Here is an 11280-nt window from a genome sequence, read left to right on the forward strand (position 1 = left end):
CGGGACGCCACTTAACGCGGTACGCGTTGATCGCATATCCACTACGGAGTATCGCGTCGACCAATATAGTACGGACTACTAGTACCCACGGGCATTTGATTAACTAGTGGACTTCTTTTATACCTAGGTACATCCATCTTACTACCTAGTACGGAATAATATCCACTGTACTCACTGGTGCAATTCTAGAACTATGGGCTGTCATAAGGGTAAGTGTATGCTCTTCATAGTCTATCCTGCGACATGCAATGACAGAAGTAATGTACTGTATATAACGAACAATCATTATTTTTTAAAGGGACATAAAAGACCTATCACTGGCCAACGTTTCCTCTTCGTCCGCCTCTCTTGCCACGATCGACATGGGCCCTGAGCACAGCACGGGTCTCCACCAAACTTCTCTTGTTCTTGCTGCGCGCCTTGCCCAGCGTCATGAGGAAGTTCTTCTTGCGAGCCTTCTCTTTGTTGGTAGTACTCTTTCCTTGCTCTTCCTTGCGTTCCTTGCGACGAGCCTCCTTACTCATATGCTCAGAGCGGTCGGTTTTGCCCTCCCTGGCGTGGGCAATACGCTCCTCACGAGTGGCCTTGGCGGCAGACAGAGCAGCAAGACCCTCAATCTCACCAGCAGTCAATGGGTCATCGGTATGGCGGGAGGTCCACGGGGCAGCGACGCGGCCCTTGTTGCCCGGAAGGGTAGCATTGGCTGCTGCCTGAGCGCGAAGCTCCGTAAGTTTGGCGAGATCGGCCGGCGTGAGGATGCGGGTGGTGGCCAGCTTCATGAAATCGATCTCTTTGTCGGCTTCCTTCTTGTCCTCTTCTTCCTGCTTGGCCTTCTTTGATGCCGGCTTGCCTTCATCCTCGGAGTCGCTTAGTACAATATCAGCATCGTCCTCCACATTGATCCATTCTCCATCGACATCACTGTCCTCGTCATCTTCAACGTTCCAGGCTGCCCAGTCGGCCTCATCGTTCTCCTCTTCATTATCTTCGGCATCAGATGGAAGACCATTCTCGATGTTCTTCTTGCGGCGCTCCTCGTCTTTCCACTTGGCCAAGAGTTCCAGACCCTCAATTTCGCCGACTGCCTGCTCACCGTAACGTCTCTCTTGTCTCTCACCAGCGCGCAGACTCATTGCGGCCTCCTTGCCACGGTCACGCTTCTTCAGCATCTGCGCACCGACGTCACGGTAAAGACTGAGGAGACCCTTGGAGGCCATCATGACACCCTTATCCTTACTCTTCTTGTACATGACAAGATCCTGCAACAGTGTCTCTTCAATAGCCAAAGGCTGTCTGACACAAATTTCACGGATGGCATTCAGACCAGCCGTCGCAACTTCACCTGCAGATGCTTCGGAGACGAACTCGTTTGCAATCTTCTGAACCAGAGGCTCGAGTACATCAGGCGGTACCAAGTCGTGCGAGGCTTGGGCCAGGGATGCCAGGAATGAAGTCACAGAAGGTTGGCGGGGCGTGAGGAACTTTTGGAAGTAAGAGTAGAGCGGCATGATGTGCAACTTGTGCAAGCCGACCAGGCGGGAGACCAGCTGGAGGACTTGGAGTTTTTGCTCCAGCTTCAAGTTAGACTTGCCGTTCTGAAGATGTTTGAAGAACATGTTCTCCGCGAATCCCTGGGGATCGTGCAGCAAATGAAGTGCGGAGAAGTTGAGGGGACTAGGATTGCCCTTCTTACGCTCCTTGTTCCTGACCGCTTTGATAGCCTTTTCGGCGGTACGGGCCTTCTTTCTGGTCTTCTTGTTGATAGTAAGTTGGTGCTTAACCTGGCCAACATTGACCTCTTCTTCACTGTCTTCGTCCTCCAATTCCTCGCGCTCCTTATCGCCACCGAGGAAGAACCGGACTCCACCGATAATGACCTTTTCATTTTGCGACAAAGCTGCCTCCTTCATGACTTCAACGGCCTTGGCCTCTGTCCAGATTTGGCGCTTCCATAGCTCCCTGGTGATCTTGATCGCCCACAGACCTTTAGCTGATGTGCGGTCTGATGTGACCAAGTTGAATAGAACGGTCTGCATAGTTCGGTTCAGCTTATGGTTAGTGGTCTTTGAATTTGCGGTGCGCAGCTCAGAGAGAATCTTCTGGAAGAGCAGAGCCCGCAGGGTTTTGCTAGGTGTAGAGATGAGGATTGGGAAGAGGGTGTGGAGTAGCCTGTGGTAGCGGTTAGAATCGATAGTAGGGAAGTCATGAGAGTAGGTCTGCTTCGTACGTTGCTGAATCCAAGAGATCTTTCTTCTTCAAAAGCACCAAACTTCCAACCAGCTTCTCCCGCAACTCTGTCTCCAACACCAAGTGATGCTGCATGAGCATGTCAATGAGCTGTTGCGGGAAATCCTTACAGATCCCTGGGTAACAGTCGGCCACATGGGAAATGAAGTCAATGAGATCCCGGAGAGAAATAAGACCGGTATCCGTAGCAGATGAGGGCGCCGCCATGTAAATCTCACGATGGGATTCATATTGGTAGTGTTGGGCGCGGAAATCTTCGATATAAGACCTGAATAGCGCAAAGAACAATTAACCCCCGATCGAGTGAAATAGATCATAGAAAATCTCTGCGAATAACTTACTTGGGATCCCTGCGAATCTTGTGCTGCAAATTTGGCCTGCGAATCGCAAAGAAAAGATGTTAGCCATCACGGACTTGAAGCCTCCATTAGAACCGATTGATCACGGGCGCACCGGCTCAGACCAGATATACATACAGGTCAGCCTCGACCTTTTCCAAGGCCCCAAGCTTTCTTTTCACCATTTTGAAGTTGGAAATAAAGAATGTGGTGGTAGAGAAAGGGTAGGAGGTCCGAACATTTTTTTTTCTCCGTATTCTCCGTATCGATAAGCGATGGAAAATCTCAACCTTGGCAATATCGGATTTGGCTAGAACTACCTATGTATCAATATCAAGTCAAATTGTACCTTTGCATATAAACATTAGGCATTTGATCATTTCAACTATTCTACGTATATTTTTGCTAGATCCATTCAAAAACGAATAAAAGAAATTTTTTTCTTTTTAGGAAATAGGTCTTTACGACCCAAGGTCTTCATGATCGCATCACAACTACAAAGAAAACCGTCCGAATGCGTTCCCTTTTAAGATCGTGCTTCCTCCTTGACTGTATCACATTATGTACAGCCTTGCAGATGCATGCGAATCCACTGAATCCCGGTTAAAACCCCGTCCACTCCAGTATACGCAAACAGAGGACCAAACGGAGAACAAATCCAACACAACCCCTTTACCGGTTGCTCTTGGCAACACGCTCGAGCTCGTCCTTCTTCTTGATGGCGTAGGAGTTGGAAGAACCCTTAGCGGCGTTGATCAGCTCCTCAGCAAGGCACTCAGCAATGCTCTTGATGTTGCGGAAAGAGGCCTCGCGAGCACCGATGGTGAGCAGAGAGATGGACTGGTTCACGCGACGGAGGGGAGACACATCGACGGCTAGAATGGCGTTAGTATTTGATATCAGTGAAAATGTAGAATTCTTCCTTCACATACCCTGGCGACGGACGGTACCCTGGCTACCGATACGGGTGGAGTCCTCACGGGGACCGCAGTTGACAATGGCGTCAACGGCAACCTGGAGAGGGTTCTGGTCGGTCATGATGTGGATCTGAATGGAAGATTAGTTGTCTGAATTGGATACTGGGATGGTCGAATTGGTCGGAGTGGCACATACGATCTCGAAAGCGTGAGCGACGATGCGAACAGCCAGGAGCTTCTTTCCGTTGTTGCGGCCGTTCATCATGAGGGAGTTGGTGAGACGCTCGATGATGGGGCACTGAGCCTTGCGGAAACGCTTGGCGGCATAGCGACCGGCAGAGTGGGAGAGGTAGACGGGGGAGCGGATCTGGATGTAGTCGCTGCGATGGCGGGTCAGCACCTCTGTAAACCTGATAGTCGCGCAATTGCCGGCCCTTGTGTGCGCTGTTGATTTCCTGATGTGTGCGGATATATAAGACCAGTCCCACAGCGTGTTGCGTTTCCGATCAAGAATTTCGATATCCCCCTTCAATTTGTCGAAAAAGTCTTGCCATTCCACCAATTCAACTCCTTTTTTTTCATCGCACACAACAGGAATGCACTCGGCGCATAGAGGACCTGGTAGAAAAACTCACGTCAAGGAGATATCACGGATCTCGACATCATCGTAGCTCCACTTGTTGAACAGCTTGATGCTGCCCTGCTCGGCCAGAACCTCCTTGGGCAGGACAGGGAAGGCGGCGACCTCGACGTCCCCGTTGTCGGACATGTTGACTGTGCGGGAGGGGTTCGTGGGAAAATGACCGGGTTGTCGTTGGTGGTTGAACGTCGATGAGGTTCCGGGTATCCAAGAAAGAAATTGGTGTGACTCGCTTAGGTTGTGCGGGGGTCATGTGATTAGGGTAGGCTGAGAGTGGATATCACCTGATTTTATGGCTTATCGCCTTATCACCTTCATGCCTCAGGCCCCAATCTTTATTAATGATCCGCACCTGCCCAAGTGTCACCGGGGAAAACCAAATAAGCCCAGCCTTATATGATCGCAATGATTGTCTACTGGTTCTACTGGACACTCTTGAGCTTTGATTCGAAATAAATCTTCAATATGTGCAATTGAAAGACAACATTCTCCATCCGAATACACAAATCTAGTCCTGAACTGGTGTAAATTGATGTTTCATTCCTAGTAGTTCCGAGCCTGGACGGACACGCGATACACCCAGACAGTACCTGAACGCCACAGTCTTCATCGGGACTCGATGCAGTAGGCTCCATGGTATACAATATAGATGTAAAATGTTCTTTTATGTTCTATATATAACTGAGACATATTTAGAGGTACAACATATATAGCCTCTCTCTCCATCGCATGTCTCAGGCCCTCGGCTCGCTTGACCGCCTTAGCGGGTGACGTTGTGAGTGTCTTGCGCGCAGACCAGAGACACGACGGATTGACTGCTGTCGAACTTACACCCCGGTAAATACAATCTGCGGCTATCAGGGCTGCACTTGGCAAATCAGCCTCCCCTCTCCTGCGCCCTCGAGACGCGCATTGCGATGAGGTGTTCTTGACTTCGTGTCCCCCATCCCTCCCCCGCGCTTTTGATACGTTTCCCCGAATTGAGGCTTTCCGACCCTCCGTCCAAATGGCGGAAGAGTCCCCCGAGATACAGGCCGCTTTGCGGAACCTTGATCGGGAATTGGAGGTATGTACGCTTTGTGCACTTGTTGTGTCCTTTTGCTTATGTATGGTCCATGACAGGAGGGCGATATCACCGAGAAAGGGTAAGCCATCCCTGGTCACGAGCAGTATTACAAGCCAATTGTTCCTTGTCATACGGTTCTTTCGACAGGGGCTTTTTGGACCAGTGGGTGCATAATAGAACTAACAACAAGAAGATACCAGAAGCGACGTACCGTCCTGCTCTCGCAATATTTCGGTCCCAACAAGCCCCTTGAGATCAATCCGCAGACCAATCTTGGCTACGATGCAACCCCGACCAGTCCTGGAAGGGCCCCGCCTGCTATTTTGAGTGTTCGCCCACCGACTGCCGAATCATCCATGCCACATATCGCTTCTCCCGTTTACGCAGGCAGTTACAATGGCTCACAGGGTAGCGGAGGCGTCGGATATGGTCAAGGTACCGGTATACCTCCACAGGATCAGTCGCATGCATCGCTAGGTTCTCATAGCAGAGAAGGCATGCTCCAGGCCCATGATCGCGCGCCTTCAGGAAGCTCTTACGACTCTCTATTCCTTCCTAGACCCCCGATCCCAGGGTCACAAGGCCAGGATGGCTCCAGGACGGCAACCTTAATGAGTCAGAACTACGCGTTCAACCCGAATTCCCAGCCTGAGTACGCCCAGGAGTACGCCCAGGAGTATCCTCAGGAGTATATCCCTGCCGAACACGTTCAAGCCGAGTATGCGGACGACGGCGTGGCACATTACGATCCAGCATCTGGAGGGCCCACGCGACAGTCAACAATGCTTGATTCCCAGCAGGGGTACTTTTCTGACTTTGCGGGGCAACAGCATGATGATTATAGGGATAGCTATGGAGGTGGCTTCCACCGCTATTCTCAGTCTGGGGAAGCGTTTTCGCCAACCGCAAACATGGCCCCGCCGTTGATGCCCGCCGCGGCAGAACTTCAGCATGGTCCCACTATTGAGCACCTACTTCCCCTCGAGCCTCGAGAGATTCCTTTCGCATTGAACGATCCGCACGACAAAAATGTCCCCATGTCCAACTTTGACAATCTACCCACGGTCTTACGCCATCGTGCTCGAGCTCACCCCAAGCAGGCAGCATACTGGGTGCTAGATGCAAAGGGTAAGGAGGTTGCATCGATAACGTGGGAAAAGTTGTCTAGCCGTGCAGAGAAAGTTGCTCAGGTCATTCGTGATAAGAGTAATCTATATCGTGGAGATCGCGTCGCTCTCATCTACCGCGAAGCTGAGATTATTGAGTTCGCGGTCGCGCTCTTAGGTTGCTTTATTGCAGGGGTTGTTGCCGTGCCTATCAACAGTCTAGATGACTACACAAGCCTAAATCTCGTGCTCACCTCAACCCAGGCACACCTGGCTTTGACAACCGAGAACAACTTGAAGAACTTCCAACGCGATATCACAGCCCAAAAGCTCAGTTGGCCACGAGGAGTCGAGTGGTGGAAAACGAATGAGTTCGGTAGTTTCCATCCAAAGAAGAAGGACGATACCCCTGCGCTGCAGGTTCCCGACTTGGCCTACATTGAGTTTGCGAGGGCCCCGACGGGTGATCTGCGTGGTGTCGTGATGAGCCACCGGACTATCATGCACCAAATGGCATGCCTGAGTGCAATTATTTCTACGGTCCCTGGAGAGTCAAACTCCAGGCAGTATGGCACTAAGGGAGAGACTATCATCAGTTACCTCGATCCGAGACAAGGAATTGGTATGATCTTGGCCATTCTCTTCACCGTTTACGGGGGCCACACAACGGTTTGGCACGAGGACCGGGCGGTAGAAACACCCGGTTTATATGCCCATCTCATCACCAAGTACAAGGCATCGGTAATGGCGACCGATTACTCTGGCTTGAAGATTGCTACCTACAACTACCAACAAGATCCGATGTCGACAAGACATTTCAAGAAAAACTCGGAGCCTAATTTCGGCAGCGTCAAACTCTGTCTCATTGATACACTTACTCTCGACCCCGAGTTCCATGAGATCTTGGCAGACAGATGGCTTCGTCCAATGAGGAATCCACGGGCGAGAGAAATTGTGGCACCAATGCTCTGCTTGCCAGAACATGGAGGTATGGTCATTAGTATGCGTGATTGGCTCGGTGGTGAAGAGCGAATGGGATGTTCTTTGACCCATGAAATGGACCCGGCCACGCGTGACGATGCTAAAAAAGAGGATGAGAATCTTGCCAAGTCTGAGACTAAGACTGGCTTCGGAAGCAGCCTTTTAGGCGGTGGATCACGAGTCTCGACGACCAAACAAAGCCCTAAGAACGAGCTAAGTGAAGTCCTCTTGGACAAAGAGGCCTTGAAGAGCAACGAAGTGGTTGTGCTGGCCATGGGCGAGGATGCACGAAAGTACGCCGGCAGTATGCCGCACGCTGTACGTGTTGGCGCTTTCGGCTACCCAATTCCCGACGCAACTCTCGCCGTTGTCGATCCGGAGACCAATCTTCTCTGCACACCAAACGTCATTGGAGAGATTTGGGTCGATTCACCCTCTCTTTCCGGTGGCTTCTGGGCATTGCCGAAACACACAGAAGCGATATTCCACGCTCGTCCCTACAAATTCGAGGAGACTAACCCGACCCCGATACTCGTGGAACCTGAGTTCCTCCGTACTGGTCTTCTCGGATGTGTTATTGAGGGCAGACTTTTCGTGCTCGGTCTCTACGAGGATCGTCTGCGCCAAAAGGTCGAGTGGGTTGAGCATGGCCAGGAGATCGTCGAACATCGGTACTTCTTCGTTCAACACCTAACTGTTAGCATTCTTAAGAAGGTGCCTAAGATTCATGATTGTACCGCCTTTGATGTGTTTGTCAATGAAGAACATCTTCCAGTTATTGTTTTGGAGTCTTACTCCGCCTCGACGGCGCCCACAACTTCTGGCGGTCCACCAAGGCAGCTCGACTCGGTCCTCCTCGATTCCCTCGCCGACAGGTGCATGGAGGTATTGTACCAAGAGCACCATCTTCGGGTGTACTGTGTTCTACTTACAGCCCCGAATAGTCTGCCGCGTGTCACTAAGAACGGCAGGCAAGAAATTGGTAACATGCTCTGTCGCAAAGATTTCGAGGCCGGTATGCTGCACGCGGTGCATGTCAAGTTTGGGGTTGAACGATCAGTCATGAATCTACCGGTCGGTGTTGACCCGGAGGGGGGCATCTGGTCCCCTACTGCACTTGCATCACGGCAAGAGTTGCTTGCCTATCAGGAAAAGCAGTACTCGGGTGTGGATTATCGCGATGTGGTGATGGATGACCGAACTTCCACCCCATTGAACAACTTCAACACGATCGTCGACCTTCTTCAATGGCGAGTTTCCCGCCAAGCCGAAGAACTGGCATACTGCTCCATCGATGGCCGTGGAAAGGAAGGAAAGGGTGTCACCTGGAAGAAGTTTGACCTCAAAGTCTCTGCAGTGGCGACGTACCTCAAGAACAAAGTGAAGGTGCGACCAGGAGATCATCTCGTGCTGATGTACACCCATTCGGAGGAGTACATCTATGCCATTCATGCGTGTCTCTGCTTAGGTGCTGTTGTCATCCCAATGGCTCCTATTGACCAAAACCGTCTCTCGGAGGATGCCCCTGCATTCTTGCACATCATCAGCGACTTCAACGTTAAGGCCATCATCGTCAATACCGAGGTCGACCATGTCATGAGGCAGAAGCTTGTGTCACAACATATCAAGCAGTCCGCCCAAGTCCTTCGTATCGGCGTTCCTGCTATTTTCAATACCACAAAGCCCTCGAAGCAGTCCCACGGATGTCGGGAGCTCGGCTACACCGTGAAGGATACTTGGCTCCAGGGCAATCTGCCCGCTTTGGTTTGGACTTATTGGACGCCAGACCAGCGAAGAATTTCGGTCCAAATTTCTCATGAAACCATAATGGGCATGTGCAAGGTTCAGAAAGAAACTTGCCAGATGACAAGCTCGAGGCCAGTGCTTGGAAGCGTCCGAAGTACCCTCGGTCTCGGATTTCTCCATACCTGTCTGATGGGAATTTTCGTCGGTAAGTTGGCTGTTAATCTATGAATTTTTCCCTTTTAACATATTATCCTAGGTGCGCCTACATACCTTGTTTCGCCAGTCGACTTCGCTCAAAACCCAATGACTCTCTTCGTAACACTTGCTCGGTACAAAATCAAGGATACCTATGCCACCAGTCAAATGTTGGACTACGCAATGAGTGCTATGGCTGGCAAAGGCTTCCAGCTTCAAGAACTGAAGAACCTCATGATTTCCGCAGAGGGCCGACCTAGAACGGATATCTGTACGTGTCATTGCCATCACAGCCCTGAAGAGAAGCTAACCCGATTACACAGATGGAAAGGTACGCCTACATTTCGCCAATGCCAGCTTGGATCGTACCTCGATCAATGTTATTTACTCGCATGTTCTCAACCCAATGATTACCACACGATCATACATGTGTATTGAGCCCATCGAGCTATGGCTCGACCTGCGCAGCCTCCGCCAAGGTCTTATATACCCCGTGGACCCGGATGCGGACCCTACCGCGCTTTTGCTGCAGGATTCGGGTATGGTACCAGTCAACACCCAGATTGCGATCGTGAACCCTGAGACCTGCACTCTCGCACATGTTGGAGAGTACGGTGAGATCTGGGTCCAGTCGGACGCTTGTGCACAGGGATTCTATAAATCCAAGCAAGACTTCGATGCCGAGCGGCTGAACGGCAGAGTTGCCGACGGCGATCCCAGCGTGCCTTATGTCCGTACTGGTGATCTTGGTTTCCTCCACACCGTTACTCGACCGATCGGTCCTGGCGGCCAGCCAGTCGATATGCAAGTACTGTTCCTCCTTGGCAGCATCGGCGAGACTTTCGAGGTCAACGGTCTCAATCACTTCCCTATGGACATTGAAAACTCCGTGGAGAATTGCCACCGCAACATCGTGAATGGAGGAAGGTAAGTAAATGGCATTCCTTCAGATAAGACATATAGGCTAACATGACCTTTTCAGTGCTATTTTCCAAGCTGGTGGGCTGGTTGTTGTCGTTGTCGAGGTTACCCGCAAGGCCTATCTAGCCGCTCTTGTTCCCGTCATTGTTGATGCCATTCTCATGGAGCACCAGGTTGTTGCAGATATCGTCGCATTCGTCTCTCACGGCGACTTCCCCCGCTCGCGTCTGGGCGAGAAGCAGCGCGGAAAGGTTCTCGCCTCATGGGTGACCCGGAAGCTGCGAACCATTGCTCAGTTCAGCATTCGCGACCTGGAGGGAGACAGCCCATTTGCGGACATGCCCCAGCACCGGATGAGCAGAGCTTCTAAGCCTGGAAGCACCATGGGAACCAGCGTCCGACAGTCTGCAATGAATCCAGACGACTCGGGGGTCCCTCGCTCTCCAGCCGGGGTGACACTGGAAGACACTAGTCATCCCGCACCTAGTTATCACACCGACCGAGCTGGGTCTATGCCGCATGAACTTGGGAGTGCCACTGACAGTAGTGTGGCTGTCACTCCTGTCCCGAAGCCTAGCCCCGCTGTGCCTCATATCAAGGAGCCACAGTCTGCTACGATTGTAACCGAGTTCGACGACCATCACTACGACACATTGGATTCCGCTGCGGGTACCTCCAACGCGGACCGTGATTTCCGGTTCAGCTTTGATATGGCCGACCCTGTCCAGTCTCAATCGTATCCATATCCTGGCGGTGAACAGCCCTCGACGGGAGAGTCGCTTCCTAGCCACCAGGGAGGGAGCAACGGCAGCCATGCTATTGGCACAGCCCATGCTGAACCAGCACGCCCAAGCACACAGGGCAGCGGGATGGATGATTGGCCCCAAGAAGCTCTCATGTACCAGTCGGCACTAGGCGCAGAAGGAGATGTCCACCGCACGGGCAGCAACAATGCTGCACCGCCCACTCGGCAACTGCGAGGCTTGAACTTGGATTGAGCGTGTGCATCGCACAAATTAAAACGATTTGTTTTCGAAAAGGCTGCTTGGGCCGTGTTGACAGTTCTGATCTTTTTTCCCCCTAGCATTGCGTTTTACCCTCGTCCCCAATACCTTAGCTGTTT

At 51.6% G+C, this 11280-nt stretch overlaps 3 protein-coding genes across 3 annotated transcripts; 1 reads left to right on the top strand and 2 right to left on the bottom strand.

Annotated features, from left to right (window-relative positions):
• Positions 1-314: 314 nt before the first annotated feature.
• N7489_000058 (SDA1 family protein) lies at positions 315-2770 on the bottom strand (the record flags this gene model as incomplete). The annotated part of the gene is made up of 4 exons (XM_056705814.1): positions 315-2169; positions 2228-2515; positions 2589-2624; positions 2724-2770. 4 exons carry the CDS (start codon positions 2768-2770, stop codon positions 315-317), a joined length of 2226 nt encoding a protein of 741 aa, XP_056570116.1.
• A 487-nt stretch (positions 2771-3257) lies between these two features.
• On the bottom strand, positions 3258-4271 carry N7489_000059 (40S ribosomal protein uS7; the record flags this gene model as incomplete). Its single annotated transcript, XM_056705815.1, has 4 exons — positions 3258-3460; positions 3518-3632; positions 3699-3882; positions 4138-4271. 4 exons carry the CDS (start codon positions 4269-4271, stop codon positions 3258-3260), a joined length of 636 nt encoding a protein of 211 aa, XP_056570117.1.
• An 877-nt stretch (positions 4272-5148) lies between these two features.
• N7489_000060 (putative AMP binding domain protein) lies at positions 5149-11155 on the top strand (the record flags this gene model as incomplete). The annotated part of the gene is made up of 6 exons (XM_056705816.1): positions 5149-5208; positions 5265-5287; positions 5402-9246; positions 9298-9507; positions 9560-10163; positions 10219-11155. The coding sequence occupies 6 exons, from the start codon at positions 5149-5151 to the stop codon at positions 11153-11155; spliced, it is 5679 nt and encodes a 1892-aa protein (XP_056570118.1).
• Positions 11156-11280: the final 125 nt, after the last annotated feature.

This window comes from Penicillium chrysogenum (genome assembly GCF_028827035.1).
Source record: "Penicillium chrysogenum strain IBT 35668 chromosome Unknown utg000001l_segment0_segment0, whole genome shotgun sequence".
In the NCBI taxonomy this organism is placed as follows: domain Eukaryota; kingdom Fungi; phylum Ascomycota; class Eurotiomycetes; order Eurotiales; family Aspergillaceae; genus Penicillium; species Penicillium chrysogenum.